The sequence below is a fragment of the Excalfactoria chinensis genome, chromosome Z (genome assembly GCF_039878825.1).
Source record: "Excalfactoria chinensis isolate bCotChi1 chromosome Z, bCotChi1.hap2, whole genome shotgun sequence".
Taxonomy (NCBI): domain Eukaryota; kingdom Metazoa; phylum Chordata; class Aves; order Galliformes; family Phasianidae; genus Excalfactoria; species Excalfactoria chinensis.
The window spans coordinates 31,302,800-31,323,258 of record NC_092857.1 but is presented as its reverse complement, the minus strand read 5'-3'; the positions used below and the strand labels follow the sequence as shown (position 1 = coordinate 31,323,258).

At 37.3% G+C, this 20,459-nt stretch overlaps 1 protein-coding gene across 3 annotated transcripts in view; it reads left to right on the top strand.

Annotated features, from left to right (window-relative positions):
- BNC2 (basonuclin zinc finger protein 2) overlaps positions 1-20,459 on the top strand; it is a 339,631-nt gene that overhangs the window by 209,930 nt on the left and 109,242 nt on the right. For all 3 annotated transcript variants that reach the window (XM_072359861.1, XM_072359860.1, XM_072359862.1), the window contains exon 3: positions 9,101-9,203. In XM_072359861.1, the coding sequence (XP_072215962.1) occupies positions 9,101-9,203 (103 nt within the window). The remainder of the gene's footprint in view (positions 1-9,100; positions 9,204-20,459) is intronic.

The following is a 20,459-nucleotide window of genomic DNA, read 5'->3' as shown; positions in this document are numbered from 1 at the left end:
GTGGCTAAATAATACTTTTTGCAGAATGTTTTTCCACGTAAAAGCAATTTTTTTGTTCAGGATTGATATAGAAATAGTAAACCGTTCACTTGCTCAGATTGACAACAGTTTTGGAGAATGATTGCTCTGAGAGATCAGGGAAATTAAGCCAGTGCAGGCAGCTTGCTCTATGAGAAGACACCAGTAGTTGTGCTTTCTTGAGCTGAGCATTTTGAGTGGAGATAGCAACATTAATGTCTGTAGAAGAGTCAATGGCAGAGGAAGTTCCATGAGGCTTTTAACAGGTCTGTCCATCCATCCACCCATTTAGCACTGCCTACTACCTTTACAAAGTTTGTGTCTGAATGCTAACAACTGATGGTGATGATTTCATAACATAATACGGCTGACTTGAAAGCACTGCCTGCTATTTTATTATGTTGGCCGATAACATCAGAGGCAGATATTGGCGGTATGGCGGTAGAGACTGACTTCCCAATCAGTATATACCAGTACATGTTGTTGCCATGTGGGAGATGGCAGCAGAGGAGCAGTCTGACTAAATGGCATCTGACGTACATATGCATCAATGGTGTAGAATTGAATTCCTCTTTGAAGAAAAAAAGTGCATTAGTTGACATTCATTGACACTTGCTGAACGTTTATGGAACCCAAACAGTGTATTTGGGCACAGTGGAGTGGTGCATGCAGCAGTAGTGACAGCAACAGCGGGTCCTTTCCACTGATACAGTTTTATGTGAGTGTGGCATGCAGGCTCTTGTTGATGGCTGGCAAACAGTTCATAGCTTGTGGTGATGACTATGCTGAAAAACAGATTTTTGTAGCTGAGAATTTGGTCTATCGAATAGTTTTTTGTACTCCTAGTATCTGTTGTAAACTCCATGGAAATAAATAGGAGGCATTATTTTTGGAGTGACCTGTGTAAATCTGGTTCTCATCTGTAAGAACAAGTGTCTGCATTTGCTAACATTCCCTCAGGCATAAAGAAACTCATTCTTAAATCAACCGTGTGTTTTTCTTCAAATTTAAAGCAAATTTTCTTGAAATTTTAAGAAGCACTTGTCAATCTTAATTTTTTTCAATTCGTATAATTTCTTTTTCCTTTGATGTGAGGTGCATATTACATGCTATGCAGACATAGGGTCATGTTGTACTTGCAGTCTTTGTGGAATATCCTGTTGGCAATACTGTGAGCTGAGTGTATAGAATTAGGAAAAATGTGGCCTACAGAAACTTCCTGAAAAATGACAGGGCTATTACAGGTTATGTTTGTTTTCTCTTGAAATGTCTACATAGCATTCCACGGCACAACTTTCCACTTTTGACAGTACCTAAAGAAGAATCTGAGGGATTCTCTTATATTAAGTGCAACGTTACAAATGCCGTTTTATATTTTATTTTATTTTTTATTTTTCTCTATTTATTTTATCGGTTTTCTCCTGAAGAGTTGGAAATGTTTTTCTAAAATGTTAAAGTGCTAGATTCTAGCTAGATTCAAACCTATCTTATCCTGTTAACAGCTTTCCATCTTGTTAGCATGTTGTATTAGAAAGTGCTTTCATGAGTGCCAAGAGAAATATAACAATATTAGCACCTTTCAAATTGTATTAGTGAAAATAAATACAAACAAGAAACAATACTAATATTCTGTGGTGTAAAACTGTTAATAAAATGCTGCAATGCAGTGAGCTGCTTGGAAGGTATTTACATATCTCCAAATATGTGAGAAATGAGAAGCTCCATTGCATTGCATGGATGCTTAAGTCTGTTCAAATGCAAAGTATATTCACACTTCCTTCTTTTTTTTTTCAGCAATACATTATTCTAGTGCAATTATTCATGTTAAACAATGACCATCCATCAATGAACCTAATTATTTTGCTTATGGTTGTTCCTTTACAAAGTGTAAAACTGTCTAGAATTATATATTTTTTGAAAAATCTTACTTTTTTTATGCCAAGAGTTGAGATGGTGTGCTTCATGCTTCAGTCTTAAATTCTATTCTCATGCTACATGTGTTGTGAGAACTGTTGGCTAATCTTGCCTCTGAAAACTGTATCTGATGTCATGACCCAGCTCTTATAGACTGGGTGGCTTGAAATTGAGTAGTCAAGGAACACAGTGCTTCTGTGGAAGAGTTAGATGCAGGATCAGTGGGTATTCCCACTTTTTTTGTCCAATGTTTCAGCTGGAAAATCACACGTGTAAAAAAATTGTAGTTCACTTGTAAAATAGAGTTATTTTATGAGAATTACACATTGGATGCATTAGGTCTCTAAACAGACAGAAATAGTTCTGCAGGTATAATCTGTAGAAAGTATGGCAGGCATTTCCACCCCACTTTTCCTTCTCTCTTTACTTCAAAGAGAAAATATATTTTGAAAATTAACATAGGAGATGTGTAGTAATTTCGGTCTGTCTACTGTTCTAATTATATAGGAGGTGTTTGGGGTTTTTTCCCCTTTTATGTGAATTTTCTTGGGAAGGAATTTTCTCTTTTGACATGAACTTGAGACTTTAATACACTGTGATTTTTCTAGACTCCACAACAACACAGGTTCAAACACAGCTAAACATTCTGAAGCACATAGAAGCCATAGACAAACAATTTCTGGTTTGCCAGCTATTTAAAATAATGTAATTTCACAGAAATCTTTATTATTAACAGGAAACGTCATGCTGCGGTCTTTATAGATACTTGATTTACAAAAGAAGAGGGGGGAAAAAAAATAAAAAAATAAGATCTACTTTAAATTGTAGTACATTCCTGTGCTGAGATACAGTGATGATCTGTATAGACAGAATTTGTCTTCTTCAGTTTGTAACCAAGGCAAAGAAGACACTCATAGAAAAAATGTCAGACCACTTGCAGGTCTTAGCTACTTGTCTTCTGCTTCAGACTTTTCTTTGTCAAGAGTAACATTACATGCAGCAATTGGAGAACGGATCTGAACAGACCCAGGTTAAAATCCGAGTAACCCAGGCCTGTTCAGCCTGGGGAAAAGAAGAGAGAGAATGTGATAAATGTTTGTAAATATCTAAAGGGAGGTGGAAGGCAGATGGGAGAGGCGAGGCACTTCTTGGCGGTGTGTAGTGATAGGACAAAGAGTAATGGCCTAAAACTTGAACATAGAAGTTCTGTACAAACATGCAAAGTAACTTCAAAATAAAGCTGATAGAGCACTGGAACAGGCTGCCCAGAGAGGTTTTGGAATCTCCTTCTATGGAGATATTCAAGACCTGTCTAGACACCTACCTGTACAAGCCATAGTAGGGTTCCTGCTTTAGTAGGGGTGCTGGACTTGATGATCTCTTGAGGTTTGTTCTGACCCATGCAATTCTGTGATTCTTTGATCTTTGTATCTCTCATCAACTTCCTGTTCTTTGCATAACTATTTTCATGTGCCATAATGCCTCAAGATCAACTTCTATGTGTCTTTAAATTATTTGCCCAACAATAAAGTTATTTCAATAAAATATTTGTTCAAAATTGGAGGGTTTTTGTAAAATAGAATCGGAATTAAAGAGGATGTAGAAAGGAAAGGTTGCATTTAGTACACTGAGATTTTTTTTTCTTGAAGTTAAGAGATAAGGTGCAAGAAGTGCACTTTGCTAACCAAGTACTTACCCTGTACAAAATCTAAATTTTAGATCCATTTATGTGTATATGTTTGTGTTTTAAAACCCTGGCATTCTTATTAACTAATACATTTGTGCACGCACACTCATGCAGAGTCTCACTAATAATTTAAATGAAACAGTAAGGAACTGCACTTTCACATCAGTTTATGGGGTTGTTCTCATTAAAAGGATTTCACAAATGTGGAACCAAATCAGCTCTTATGTTTGGACCAATGAATTTGTTTATGTGGACTCCATAAGATAAATGCATGGTAGATAATTTAAGCAGGTAGATGGAATTTCAATGCAAACAAAGTGAGTAGAGTCAATACTGTTAGGTGTTCAGGTGCACAGTAATCCGTTTGTATCATAGACTGATGTGAGACACTTCTTAAATACTTTCTGTACCTGAGAAAGATAAGGCAAGGGCATTAAGGGGAAAGGTCTGTTATGCTGCTCATCTCATAGAAGAATGTAAATGAGACTTCATTAAGATACTGTTTAGCCTCACAATATTGTAGGAACAAATGGAAAATAATAATAATAATAAAAAATGTTAAAACATCTATTAAAAATCTGGGTAAAGTAAGCTGCAAAATAAATCTTTCCAGAGTGCTGCATTGTTTCAAACTTTCTCCATCATCTATGATAACTTGTATGATTCTTCCTCTGGAGTTCTTACGTATTCTGCATGTGTTCTCCTTCTTCTCCCATACTGTGATCCTTTATATTAAAGCTTACTGCTCCCTATCTCTTGGAAGATCTGCAAAACAGCCAGACAGATTGATTTTTCCATTAGTGCTATAGGCTGCTCCTATTAATATGTGAATAATATTTACTTGCGATATAATTAAATTGCCCAAGCCATGCTAAATGAATATCCTTGGTCTGGGGGAAAACCACAGAAGTCAGGAATAGTATCTCTCAGTATTACCCATAGTAACTTACACAGAGGTGTAACAGGCCACATTCTTTAGTGGGAGGCAATGTTCCCTTCTTTCTGCATTGTATTCTACCTGAAGAAGATCTCAAAGTGAGCAGCAGGATATCTCTGAGTGTTTCAGTGTCAATTATAAAGCCATTAATTTATTTTAGTACGTGAGCATTTTGTTTTTAAACTGTAATAGTGTTGCTTTAAGATTTAAGGAAGCAGTAGTGTAAATTATTCAAAACAATTCTACTGCAATCCAATCCATTTCCTTCCCTGCTAATATAAAATGCCCTCAAAGGACGCTGTATTTTTTGTATAGAGGCAAGAAATGTTATGATAGGAACTCCATGGAAGGGATGTATAAAAATATCGCAGAACTCCTATTATCTGCAGATCATTGGTGCTGTAGAACTTAGTGGCACCTTTCAAACAGCTGTAGGAAATCATGCTTTACAGCATGCTTAAGGGCTTTAACATGTAAGCTGTCATCTAAATGCATGGTTACCTATCCTCCTGCACGTAGGGAGCCGGTATGTGTTGTTTTTCTATGCAAGGCATTTGGTTTCTTTTCTTCTGTTTTCTGTCTGTCTTTCTTGGAGGAGTTCTCAGGAAAACCTTAGACAGGAAAAAATTTTCTCCCTAACACACTCTGTAGTGCATATAGTGCCCCATTACGTAAACTTCTTTAGCAATACATTGTGAAGGTAGGATTACACTGGGTGGCTTCTGGAAAGCCTGGCAGCATTCTTTCAGAAGCACTTTTCTGGCTAAATTTTTTGCTTTGCTACACCCTTGCATATTTGTACCTACTTCCTAACAGGGTCAAACAATGGCTACAATGTCTAGCCACTGCTAACCAGCTCCAGGATCTTTTTACAGCCCTCCCCACCCTACCCCTGTCAAATTAAGGACTAACAGATGTCCAACCGCAGTTAACGTTGATCCATGCTGCTACCTACCAGCACACCAGCTACTGTACTTCTGTCCTCCTTCCACTTTAAAATCTTGCCACTGCAGTCTGGAGGGACAACATTAAAGTTTTAAATTTTAGGTAAACCTGTGCTGCTTTAATCTTCTTCTGCTCTTCTGGGTCATTCCTGAGCCTGTCATGGTGTCATTGCTACAAATATGCAAGTTAAACGCTATTGGGGAAAAAAAAAAAAAAAAAAAAAGAAAAAAAAAAAAAAGTAGAAAGATATTATTAATAATTCAGATATACATCCTTGCAAGGCTCGGTGCTTAAGTTGATTGCTTTTGTGAAGATCTTTAAGGACCAAGTGTTCTGTCACTTCAGTGAGTGTTAATGCTCTGTGTGTCTGTAAGAGCATGTGCTTCTCCTGGCATTTTACATCTCTCGACTGAGTTACACTAGTTTCATGTTGGAAACAGTGATGATGCTGGGTAGTGATCTGGATTAACTGAGTAAAGTGGAAAATTGAATCTTTGGAATATGGACTAAATTCTACCTGAGACTTTCGGTAGTGTCCATCACTTAGGTTCCATTTACTCAGACAGCAGCACTTTGAAGACATTGCATCTCATTATTTTTTGGGGAACTTAGGTTAAAGGCTTATGGAGTGTTTTGGCTAAGGCATGCAGGCAAGTGTGTGTTTCCAGATCCAAGTGAGCATATTTCAATCTGTGGGACCACCAGCATGCGTGCGATTCTCTGTGATGGGATGGGAAACTACTGATGCTGGTTTACAAACTGACCTCAACGTCCTATTTTGTTTTTTTTGTTGTTGTTTCATTCAGCCAGGCTGAATTTTGGGCCACATACTTATCTTCAGAGTTTCTCCTGACAATGCTTATTACTTTACAGAAATAGATAAATAGCTCTTCTTGAAGACTTCTCCGATTTAGTTTCTTGAAGAACAGACATTTTCATGTTTCTCAAAGTTCACGTGAATTTGAGTGTTATGTATAAGAGAGAGAAAGCTTACTACTTTTTTAATGCCATTTAACACTTTCTGCCATAAAGGTAGTCTTTAACTCAGGGTAAAGAAACATGAAACTTGTAAACTTCTTTTTTTCCTCCATCTAATAATTTAGAATGGCTAAAATGACCATTTTTGAATGTGTGTAATAAAACTCACTCTTAGGCTGAAACATTGTATTTCAGTCTCAAACTGCATCCAGTCTTTACAGGCAACCTGTTAACCTGTAGGCAAGAAATAGACAGAGTTGTAGTGGGAATGCTGATGATCCTTAAAGCCTCTCTATGAATGACATGATTTCATCTATCTGTGTGTACATATGCTGTGAGTATATTTCTCCCACTGTACACACAAGTGACATGTTAGCAAGACAGTATCACATCAAATACAGCAAATACAAACCACATTGGTGCGGAGCTTAAAAAGGTGTTGAATATGATAAAATCTTTTATTGTGAAATAAGAATCCTATTTGGTAAGCCCTTCGTTCTTTTTGCAGTACAATTAATTACTGAGTTCATTAATTAATGAACATATTAGAGAAAGAACACCATTACTGACCGGTGGAGATCTGATATATTACTGAGTCAATAAACTATTGAACATGAAACAGGACCTTCCAGGAGAATTTTTTCCTCATAACCCGCAAACACATATATTATTCTTGCAAGATCAGCACTTCTTTGGTACTGTTATATTTCACATTACTAATTCTTTTAATCACACATACATACAGTGTTTTATAACCTAGCTAATGGATAATTAGACAGGTGACATTGGGACTGAGACCCTGAAGAGTCAGGCATCATAGAGCGAGATATTTTCATCCTCCTGCAATGTTTTTGAGAGTGAAAGGTAATAAAAAAACATACAGCATATGTAAAATCACAGTTCTATAAGAAATTTAACAGAGAAAGACACATTTTAAGTGGATGAGTGAATGACAGATGGTTTTAAATGACTGTATGATGCAGAGAAATAAGTAAAGAGATAAGACAGAACTTCAAACTTTTAAAAACAGTAATGACAAGTTTAAATTGTACAAGTTAACGTTGAATGTAATTTTCTTCAAGTCAGTATAGTGAAGGTAAAGCTTTTTTGGTATGGATGGAATGTATGTAGGGGCTGTTAATTATTTGGAAGAGACAAGAGCATTCATAATGCTTCGATACCACTGTGGCCATAGGATCCTTCCCCCACCTGAGCCCCAAAGTAAACACTGATTGCATCTAAATCTATAAAATATCTTTTCCTGGCAGCTGTGGTAGTTACTGTAGATCATCAATCTGTGAATGATCAGAATAAGCCTCTGTCTCAGGAATCTCCATGCAAATTACATCTAAATGCATGCTGTAGATTTATTAGTAGCAGTTTGAAGTGCACAGGTCATCATCTACACTCTTAAAACATGTAAGTCTGTTGCACTTTAAAAACTTCCATCCCATTTTCATTTGCTGTGGGCATAGCTAGCCTCTCAAATAAACCTGTGCAGTTTTTGAAATCATTTTTAAAAGGGAGGGGAGACCTCATTGTGGTGTATTATTTAAGCAAATCTCTTCACGGGACTGGAACTTTGACCTCACTACTTTGAAAGAATTCCATTTTTTGAAACAGAAGGGAATGCACATATTTTGATTGCCAAAATATAAGAATGATACAAACCATTAGAGAGCATCCAAAGGAGGACTACAAAGACGGTGAAGGGTCTGGAAGGGGAAGATATATGGGAAGCAGCATAGGCCCTTGGTGTGTTCAGCCTAGAGCGGAGGAGACTGAGGGGAGGCCTCATGGTGGCTACAGCCCTTTGCAAGGGGAGTGGATGGGCAGTGCTAAGCTCTGCTCTCTGGTGACAGCAACAGGACCTGAGCAAGCAGCATGGAGCTGTGTTGAGGGAGGGCCTGGTTGGGAGTTAGGAAAAGGTTCTTCATCAGAGGATGGTCAGGCAGTGAAACCGGCTCCCCAGGGTACTGTCAGGGCACCAAGCTGCCAGAGGTCATGGAGCATTTGGACAGTGTTCTCAGACATAGGATTTGATTTTTGGGTGGTTCTGTGTCGAGCCTGGAGTTGGACTTGATGATCCCTGCTGGCCCGTTCCACCTGAGGATCTGCTATTCTGTGATTCTATGACACATTTGACACATACAGAGTGTTAAGAGATAAAGGGTTAGCCTTAGGTATAGGAGAAACCTAAAATTTCAAAAGGAAAGTACATTTACTTTCAGACAGTTGATTCCAGATCAGGAAGTCTGTGGAACACCTACAGAACTTTCATTGTTGCACTTGTTTTGTTTTTGTTTTGTTTTGTTTTGTTTGTTGGTCTGCTTGCTTGCTTCTAGAGTAAAGATCCCTTCTTTAAAAGACTTTAGGAATTTACTCAACTTCTTGGGAAAAAAGAATAAGTTATTACTGAATAAGCATTTTGTTTGTCCTTGCTAAGGGATACTGATAAATGTTTTTGAAAGAAAACTAATCCCTCCTTAAAAGAATGAGCAATGCTTGGAGTGCTAGAAGGCTGATTGTTGCGGTACATTTAATACCCTTCTAGTTCTCACAATAGATTGGCACAAGAGGGGAAAGAGACATTAATATGTGTTTTCTGTTTCTTTTTCCAGGCCATCCGCTGTACACTGGTAAATTGCACATGTGAATGTTTTCAGCCAGGGAAGATTAACCTGAGAACCTGTGATCAGTGTAAACATGGCTGGGTGGCACATGGTAAGAAATGTCTGTTCTGGACTGGTTTTCTCTATTCTGTTCTTTGTTCCTGGGCTCTGTAAATGCTAAGTACTGGAGTGATACAGACAGCAGTGATATCTGTTTCTCTGTAAAGGCATGTGTGTGTGCTCTGGGTTTCTGCAAGTGTGTCTATACTTTTTTCACATCCATTTCTAGGATGGAAATATGATAGACTGCATATATTGTAGACTAACCTGACAATAGGTACCATTGGAGCTGGTACCTACTTTGAGCTTGTGTACAGCTCAGAAGTGTACTTCCAGGAAGTTATCTGGTTGAATCAGATCTTAGCAGAAAGGCAAAGGATTTATAGTTTGGTTGCACATCCGAGTATGTATTGAAAATTAGCATTGACCAGTAAGCTGCAAAGCCCAATGGAAATTCAAATGTACCAATGTCAGCCTTTCAGAGCTTGGATATCAGTAAAATCGGTGTATCCAATTTGGCTCAATGAAATACTTCATCAGCGTGTTGAACCTCTCTTCCCTATATTTAAGTAAATGACAAAAGAATGGATATATTGAAATCCCCAGATCCTAAAATGCAACAAAACACACACCATAGGTCTTAGTTTTTATTTATGCTCCTCTCTTTAGTGTATTTATTTTGTTTGCTTGACACTATGGTTTAAGATATGTGTAAGAGAAAAAGACAGAGCCAGACACAATGAGGAGAAAAGTAAGGAGAACACCCAACATGGTTTAATTGAAAAGCAGAATAAAACAAACAAACCAAAAACAGATAAGTTTAAAAAAGAAAAAAAGAGATGGCACAGAAAGATTAAACTTATTTGCAGAAGAAATTAGAGATTCTTTCTTATTATCCAGGCTATAAATGTCTAACCTAGCACAATCTTCATTCTCCTCTTCTACCAGACTTTCAATGAGTTACAATTAGTACGTTTTATCTTATTTTTGTAAAACCTGGATTGGAGTGTTAGCATGCCTAACATGCACTCAATCTCTGCTTATTTAATACATGGTTTTGAGTATTTTGCCTGAACTTTCTGAATTAGTGCAAGTGTGAATGCTTAGCTAATTCAACAGCAACAAATGCCAGAGAAGTTTTTGAAAGATTGACCCGCCTGGAAGACAAATCAGGAATGTGGATACAAAGCAGTCCTATGTCCTTTTGTTGCTGTATGTACAGCCTGCCTACCGATACCCTAACACCACCAATCTGGTAGTTGGCTGCAGGTTTGCTATGTATTAAATTCTTCAGGGACACTGCCTGTTTTCACTCCTCTTAATTACTGGAAAGAAATCTTTAGTCACAGTGTAACCAGGCTCACATTTATTGGAAGGACCTCTAAACCTCACAGAACTCTGGAGCACAAGCATGCTTCAGCTTTTGTGCAGAATCAGCAATTGAGGCTTTGCTGATCCATAGTTGGGAAAGGCTCACATAGGTATTTTCCAGCATGTTCTCCTGAGTAACGGGGGGATCTGGCACTTGGATTCTCACATAAGTATCCCACTTTTATTTTTAACCAGTACATCTCAGGAGATGATGATCAAATTTTTCTAATAAGTACCTCTCTATTAAGTTGTTGAATTAAAAATTAGAGTGTATGACAGTAATGTGAGATAACTACAGGGCTCTGTTTTACAAACCCAGGATGTCAGAAGGTGAATGTAACAATCAGGATTGCACCACCTTTTCCCATAACTGGGTACTTAACATTCCTAATAGAAGACTTAATACAGTTATATATTATTGCAAAATGCTTGTTATACTATAGCAGTGCACAAAGACTGCTCTGCTATATTTTTCCTTTATGCTTTGTGTACAGTCATCTAGAGTATTTACACTTTGTGGTAGAGCAAGGCTTGTCACATGTATGTTTCATATACTGCTCAAATCACAGGCATTTAAATTACTTTCCAGAGACTGTGATGTATCCACTTCAATTTTTGATCTTAACTGTTTTCTGGAATGCTGAGAACACCATTCAGTAATCTGAACAATTCAGTGCACTGTATCACCTGGATTTTAAAATGACTGAATCAGGCTGCTGTTCAGAAGTGATTTTCTTTAAACCACTAACACTGCGCTTTCAGAAGGTGTTCCCTGAATGCAAATAGAATTTCCTACTACTTTAATTAAAGGTTTTTTTTTCTGATTTTTATTAATGAATTTCAACTCAGATCCTTGACACATGATGTAGTGCTTCTCTGAATGTAATTATCAAAGAATTGGTGTATCCAACAGGAAGTACCATGGTTATTCAGTACTGATAACCTAGAATCATAATTACCCAAACAGATCAAAAAAATAGCTTACAACTGCAATCTTCTCATGCTGTACTTGATGCATCTGTGCAGAATTAATGCATATTAATAACTGCCATTTAAAATGTTGAAATTCTTGGAGTGAGCAGGAAAGGGCATAAAGCCCCCACAGTATTATTGCACATAGCAGCTGCTGCCCTGTGTTATTTTTGTATGTATTTTTCCTGTTTCTGTTTTATTTCTTACATTGTTTGTTTGTTTGTTTCCCTACACCTGTAATGAGCTGCTCACTTCTTGAAAGGAAAGGTTCCCTGCAAGCTCCGTTTTTTCTGTTTGGAGGTGCCAGAGTAGGATGTCAGTATACAAACAGTTCCACCAGAGTTCTTTTGAGGCAAGATAAGTGATTCTGTTGGCAATAGTTCAGCTTACAAAGTTTTGACCATGCACCCTTCTGCTATAGTGTTAATCCTACTGCCAGTGTCTTTAAAGGTTGATGCCGAGAACTGCAGAGTACCATAGCATTCTCAAGAACTGCTGTGAATAATAGGGAATAGGTTATCCCTAGCATGAATCTCTGGATGTTTTAAGGGATTCAGAGAAATAGATTGTTTTATTTTATTTTATTTATTTATTTATTTATTTATTTATTTTTTCCAGCTGAAGTCTCGCTTTCAGATGGTCAGCTTGAATGGGGATTTATTTTCTAAAGGAAAAGCTGAATGGTTTAAATTGGATAAACAATTTCCAAGACCTCAAGCAGGCAAACAGATTATTTTATGCTTTTTTTCCTTCAATCTTTTAAGTGGTTAATATGCTTGGTATTGTCCACATGGTGAAAAAAATAAAATCTTATTAGAATGTTAACAGTAATTCTTTTTTAGTAGAATTGATTTTAGCACAAGCAATCGCTATTTTGTGGCCTTTAAATAGTGTAGGAGTAAGATGACTAAAGAGAAAAAAAATAGTCAAGACTTTCTTGATTGTTTGAGTAGTTTTTGCCTCCTGATATTTTTGCTGTTTTATGAGTAGTATGCTATTCTGTATGAATGTAGTAAAGACACTTCACTAGTTTTGGCACAAAAAAAGCCTACTTATTTAGAATATATTGGAAACAATGAAGAAAACAAATTTTGCCACCCACTTTCCATACCAGATGTATCTTAGCTTGCTAGAAAAGAAATTAAGCAAGTCTGCAGTGTAAAGATATTGACATCATCAGCTTTACATCTTGTGTGTCATTGATGCCGAGATAACAGTGACTGCACTACTAATAGAAACAGTCTTACTATACCTGCTACAGCTGATCAAAAGACCCAATGCAGCATTAATAGGAAATAGTGTCTACTCTTTGTAACCATTTTGCTTCATTAAAGGTTAGCGAGGTGGAATGCATCATAGTGCACTAAAACTATTATGACATTTGTTCCAGTTCTTTTTGTTTCTGTATCGCAGACTTTGTAGAGATTTCAGAAATACACAGTAATATAATTCGATCTGTCTGAAATCAGTGTCATATTGTTTCAAAGAGAGTAAAAAAAAAAAAAAAAAAAAAGTGAAAATCTAGTTCTCTGTCTTACCCTCAGACTAATCACTGACAAAGCTCAATCAGCAGCATAATTTCTGATGTTTCTGGTGCAATATACATTCTCAAACTACCTGAATTTCACACCATTCAATCTATTCTGGGCAGTAAAGTATCCTGTTAACACTTTTGTTGTCATTCTTCATCTTACTTCTCTGGTTCTTAATTCTCTTTTGATCTTTGCCATCTTTTCCTCTGCACCAGGCCTCTCAGCCCATTGTACCTTGGTGAGGTATACCTCATGGTACATATGCTCCCATCTCCAGCCAGAGACTTCACCTGGCCTTTTTCAGGGTAACTTCAAGATCACATTCCTTTATGTTCCAATAAATATGTGTTGACTAGTAGATTTCAGTGCGTAGGGCAAATCCATTAGCCTTTTCCATCTTAAAATCTGACATCTGGTAAATGCTCATGGTCAGAGTCTAAACATCTTTCATCTTGTGAAGGGACTTTCCAGCTACCGGCATTTGTATAACTCAAGTGCCAACTTGCTGTAAATTAGACTAACAGCCAAAACAATGGTCTCCAACAGAAAATGGAGACTGTGCTGTTGTAAGCCCAAATGTATGATTGAAAGAAATGTATGATTGAATGTATGACTGAAAGAAGCAACTGCTTCGTTCTTCATGGCGGAGTGGTGAATTCTACATTCTCAAGTTGTCAGGTAATGGAAAGGTGAAGTGGGAGAAAATGAAAGGAAGGGAGGAGCAAATAAATAAAGAAAAGAGAAAGAGAAACCCAGTGGAAATGTTAGAAATTGCATCTCTTACTCTGAGTAGCTGAAAGGACTAGAACTGTGAAAGTGGGTTATATTTTATATGTGTGCTTCATGGTAATGAGAGAGAAAGGAAGAGGAGCACTGTGTTGAAATAAAAACCAGCAGGGTTCCTGTGTTTGTCACTGTCCAAAGTTGTTAAGTGAAAGAAATCCAGGTTTGCAAAGTCAAAGGTCAGTTCTAACAAAACAAAACAAAAAAGCAAAAGCAGAACATGTCACACATCTTAGAGTCTCTAAAAGCTGGAAGAAGGGACATGTTACTCTTTTCTTGAAAACTGGAGAAATAATAGAGAATCAACACTGAAAAGGGAAAGGGGAAATATAATCCTATTATTATTATGTAGTGGTTAAAATAGATGGATTACTTTTGTATTGTTCCATAATATTTTAGAAAGAGTCACAGCCTTAGCATACCAAGCATACTTTTTGCTTTGTTTTCAGCTTGGTTAATTCTATACAATGCTTTAATATTACCTGAGAATACAGACTTTCAATTTTGGGGGAGCTACATAAACATTTTTTGCAAAGGAATTATTCTCAATTCATTCATAGGAAAGGGTAGCTCTTTGTGGCTTTATAAGCAAAAGTATTTTAGGTCTTGTCTGGCTTTTCTTGTACTTTACTGACAAAATCCTTTTGACCCATCTGTATTAAATTCCTCTTGATCCTGAAGAGTGAGGTGTATATTTCATTTCTCAGTTTCTTCCAGGAACCTTACCTAATTCATTACTGGTAAACACTTTCTCTGAGACCCTTCTCCAGCTTATGCGTTCCCTTTACTAGACATTAGTAACATGAAATAGTTACTCCAAGATCAAGTAAAAAGGCTTTCTTTTCCATTTTTCTGTTCAATGTATGCTTACATGTCTATATTGTCATGTGCAAATTCAGCATCCTCAGGTGCTGAGGAGGGCTTTCCTTGGGATAAAACCACAGTCCCTAAAACACATATGTTGACACATATCTCCTTGGATTACTTTCAGAGTTCATTCAGATTAAAATCTTTTTTTCTTGTCTTCCCTGCCACCCTCAGGAAATCTTGATTCTTCAGTCAGTCAGGAATAGGTTAGATCTTCTTCCCATGCATCTTCTGGCACATGGTCCTGGGTTTGAAAATGCTAATATCCCTTTCACACATGGTCAGATGACCATAACCCCAGACAGACACTAGGTAATCCACTAATGACTGCCCAAGAGCTTGATAATCCCTAAGCAAAATTGATCCATTCTGATGCACAGTGTTCTTTCTTGCTAGGTTGTACCATATTCACATCCCAATGTGAAGTCCTTTCTCACTGTGAACATTTTATTTTATGAAAATCTTTTAAGTCACTAGTGATGTTTGTAATCTTCTGGAACTGGGATGGAAGCCATCAGATGTGCATTGGGAACTCTTATTTTCAACCAACACTGTGACGGTCGGATTGCTTCGTGTTGGTAACAGTTTTGAAGGTAACTTTTCTCAGCCACCCTTTAGTATACCACAGTGCTGCATTCCATTCTTCATGTCTTCACACAGTACATATATACCTGTAGAAAGAGTTTTTGTACAAAGGCTGAATTCTATGGCTGGAGGGCATCCTGCTCTCTTGTTCTGTGTACCTGTGCTTGCCACCTTGCTGCAGGTATACTTTACAAAAAAAAGCGACTATAAAAATAAGCAATACTCTGTAATAGTTAAAAAAGAATTGCCAATATTTCTGCTTTTGTTCTCCCTTTTGTAGGGATAATGTTTATTTCATGCTTGTGCTAAGTAATTCAGACAGACACAAAGTTTTGGGCAAGGATTACTTCTTTCCAGAAGAAAATGATGTTTTGAGGATGAAATCAGAAATCTAACCATTACAGATATAAATTTTCCTTGCCAATTCTGTTTCTGGTAACATAAACTGAGAACATAATCTTTATTATCTAAGTCTTCTTTATCCATCTCCATTGTTGACTTATTGTTTGCAACTCTGCTTCACTCGATTCCCAGCACCTCAGTTTGCCTGTCTCTGAAGTACATACAAGACCACTTTTATAGCTGTGATCTACCTAGACTAGCTTTAAAATGTTCAAAGAAGTTTAGAGTGAGGGTGTCACAGAAGAGCGAGATACTATCATTCAGTGCTTGTGATTGCCTGAGATGACTTTTTACGGAGAAGGATTTGTCTCTTTTTTTGAACCGAATAACATGGGATAAAATGCTAGGAAATGTCTAGGATATCTTGTCCTCTCTTCCTAAGGAAAGAATCTGTTTAGGAAAAAAATAGCAAAATAGAGCAAGGGCAAAAGAAACAATGATTTTTATTAGCACTTGAAATCCCTCTTTCCATGAATAGCAGAGACAGCTTCTTGGAAAAACATTCAGTGAAAGACTTGATCTTGCCCCATTAAAGTCCTGATGGGAAGTTCACTACATGGCGTAGCATCAGTATAGGAAAGAAAAAGCGCCTGGAGCTGGCTACTATAATCACATGAGCAGCATAAATCCTTTGTGACCCGAGGGTACAAATCACCAGCAGATTTCTGGGACAGCAATGGTGACACTGTTTCTATGACATGTATCCACATGTCTCAAGCATATTTAGGTGATGGTACCTGCATACTTTCCTCTTTTAACACCTATGCAACTGCACGTGAACTGCAGTGATGTGCTAACCACGATATCATTTTATTACACTTTATTACATCATAAATTTTTATATCTTCTTAACGATCCTACAAGAGGCTTAATTGTTTATAGGAACATCTTAATTAACTAGAGTTCACTAGGTTAAGCAGAACACAAATTGAAAGAGTTCTAAGTGAAACAAACCCTACTATTCCATTTCACATAGATTCACAACATTAAAAATGGGATCTGACTGCAAGAATAAAAAATTCATACTGCTTTCAGATGCTACTAAGTAATGATAATTCCACTGGTAACTTGGTAGCTTTACCTCAAATTTTTGTTTTGTGGAAATAAACTATTTTATTATTATTATTATTATTATTTTACTTCCTAGGAAAATAAATTTGACTGTATCAACCTTATGAGGAAACTTGCCCCAGATTAATTTAGCGGACAGTAGTGTTACTTTACTATCCAACTTCCTTCTTGGTTTTAGAAAAGATTATACAAGAAATGTATAATACGAATTCAAAAGACCTCTCTAATTATGGTCTAATTGTTACCATCAAATTTTCTGAATTGTATTTAACAGGAGCTTTGTGAAATGGTTACAGTACTTGAATTTTATTGCTGTTCCTCACAAATGTTGTATTTCATTGAGGGACCAGCTGTATTAATCTGCATTCTAAGGATTTGAATGTCTTCAGCTTGGAGAAGTGGTGGAGTATCTCTTGTACACATAGATCATTCAAGCTGCTGGAACCCTAGATAGGCTAATTTAAGATTTTCTTTTCAATAAGAAGTTGCAACAGACAATCTCCATAAATCCCTTCCAACACAGACTTTTCTGTGTCTGTGAATCAGACAGTGTAAGCTGGGGCGCATTTGTATGAAGATGGGAATCCTGCAATTCCACACCACCAATCCGGGACGCCAAATGTGCTGCTGTCACACTGCATACAGTGTGTCAACCAGATGGTGTTAGTCCAATTAAAATACACATTGGCCCCAATCTCACCATTATTAAATGGAGATCCTTATGAAGGTGTTAGTGGCCGATAGGAAGGAGGCACTGGAGTTTAAAGACTAAAAGATAGGAAAGATCAAATGTTAAGGCTAGCCAAGGTAATAGTAGTACACTGTCAGTCCATGTGTCAAGGAGTATCAAGAGTTGGGCTGTCCAGAGAGGGGATCTGAACTAGTAGCAGTCCAGAAAACTGTAACAAAGGTCATGCCTGTACCAGTAAACCCAATGCCCAGAATCTGATCACAGTGTGTAAAACCAGATGCTAGTAGTAAAATATGTCCAAACCTGAGATGTGGTTGATAGAACAAGTCAGCTCAAGGGTCCATCCAGGGGCTCTAGACATGAACAAGAAGGTGGAGTCAAAGGCAGTGTTGGAGAAAAAAATGTGAGGGTCATCCAGAAGACACATCTAAGGTGTAGCTTATTTAGGGAGTGAAGGTCACAGCCAGGGCATAAGGCCCCCTTATGGGGTCTTGGACCCAGGGAGTACAGTTGCAGGGTGATGTCTGTAGAGTATGGCCAGCACAGTGAAGGTTAGACCTACTGTCTCTAACAGAGATGACTGATGATACTGACACACAAAAGACCAGCTGTATGCTGGGATGCTCCAGTATTTTATCTGTGTCAGGGTAATCATTGGTTCTAAGTCCTCCTTAACACATGCAGAAAGGTACCCTCTGACAGAGAGGACTGCAGGCACAAGCCCTGCAGAAGAGAACAGGCTGTGTCTCATCTTCTTTATCATGGCCCCCATAGTCAGGTGCCTTCTCTTATGCAGTGTGACCTATCAGGTAGTGTCTAGTAGCCCAGATGATTTTTTCTGGGAACTCAGAATGAAAGTCCTTATTGCTTGTTCCTTTGAACACATTGGTACACATTAGTTATCAACAAGGAGAATACTGCTATCTTATTTATTTGAGGGTCAATTCTGAGTTTTTAAAATGGTTCTCCCATATAGATGCAACTACACAGTTAGTTGCAGGAAGAAAGTAGAAGGAATTGTTGTGGGTTGCCCTAGTTTTTTTTTCTTTCCCCTGTAGTCATGAAAAATTGTGAAAAAAAAATAATAATAATAATAATAAAAAAAAATGGTGTTATTGGTTTTTTTTGGTTGTTGGTTCTTTTTTTTTGTTGTTTTTGTTGTTGTTTTTGTTTTTATATAGGAAGAAAAAATAAAACACCTGTTTGGCTGGCAGGAGTTGGTCAGAGAGGCTGTTTATCCTACAGGCCAAAAGCAACCAGAACAGGGCCCCTTTAAAAAAAAAAAAATCATGATTTTTTTTTTCTCTTATTTCATGTGAGCATTGGCAGGAACTCTGACAAGCAGTTCTTCATATTTTATTATGTTCTTGTCTGGCAGAATCTCTGTCAGGCAAAAACCTTGTCAGCGGAAAACCTGTCGTAGGATCAGAGGAGACAAAAACAGGTGTCACAGAGGCAGTGAAAACTGAAGGGAAAAAAAGATTAGGCTAAAGAGAGAAAGGCAGACAATTACATTAATGCCATTGCTTTTATCTTATAGATGTGTGTTATTATCTCGGGGTGCTGAGTGCGCAATTGCCTCAAAGAAAAGTAGACAGGAGACAAGGGGAAACTTGATAGTTATTAACTGAAGAGGCAGTGTGTCAAAGCTGGATGGGGTTCAAAGTTTTGCAAAGGGATAAAAAAAAAATTGCAGACGGCAAGCAATGTCTGTGAACAAACTGTGGTTCTGCTTTTGGCTACATAAACCTAGTAGCAATCTAAGTGTTTCAACTTGGAATCAGATCATAGGCAGAAAAATTAATGAAAGATTACATTCAAACCTTTTTTAATAACATTCATTTTGTGTACATGCAACTGAAGTGCTGGGGTTTTGTTTTTTTGATCTGTTGTAAAAATGTTGTTAGAGCATAAGACGTGGTGAGGCATGAAGACATTTATCAGTTCAGTTGCTGTGTTGTTTGGGTTTGAAATACCTATTATCAACACATGTTTAATTTTAAAATGCAATTAAGTGTCCTTTTATTAAGTGTGAACATCTGTACATGCAAGCTGTAAATTAGGAGATCACATATGTGTTCCTCTGTCAGAGACTAAATGCATTTAGCAAATGGTTTCCATTATTAGCTTTTAAATACAGTAAAAGGTAAAAGGATATGTTTTTGCCTTTGAACCAGAATATGTGCTATTTCCTCACCTTCTGTCATCTCTTGAAACTTAGTGAATTTTCATCTTCAGTGTGGATAAAACTGTGAAAGAAAAGATAAAATGGAATCACCAAAGGATGCCATGTTGTAGCCGGTCCTTACACCCAGACTGAGCGGGATGTTCATTCACCTTTATAAACGTTACTGTACCCCCTCTCTGTGCTTGTGCCAAAGGATGAATGAACAGGATTATTTCCTATGCAGCAAAAATGTCTTAGCCATTCAGTAGGAACTGGGAAGTTTTTTTGACTTTGGTCATCTTTTAAACACATTTCTGATTAACTTTTTTTTTTTTTTTTCTCTTAACCTACAAAATATACCACAGTACGCTATGTGGCATGTGGTGTTAAATCTGCATCCTAAGGGAGGCTAACTTAGACCACCTCTAATCACTGCAGTACTGTCCCCCCAGCATTCGGTCAATCATGGGCTACAGTCTTTTGCTGAAAGGATTTGCTACTTTTTTCTCTCTGACATGAAAAGAAGAAAATCTTGAACTCTGAAAAAATGTAAAGCTGCCTGTGTTCACCAGTAAAACCAACAAAACCAACAGCAAGCTCCAGTGCGCTGCAATGCCATTAGTAGTACTATATCTGTTTTACTGTATTCAGCATACCATATTGTTACTACAGTACAAGGGTTTTTTTTGGAGGTGTTTTTTTGTTGTTGTTTTGTTGTAGTTGTTGTTTTGTATGTTGGTACTTCATATTTAATCTGTACCAGTTTCAGTTTCTGTTGCTGAAAAAAGTGTCCCACTTGTTTAGATTAACTGTGGAAATCCTTGGTTGTTGCTTGGAAGCAGACTACAGAAAATATCTTTTTTATCT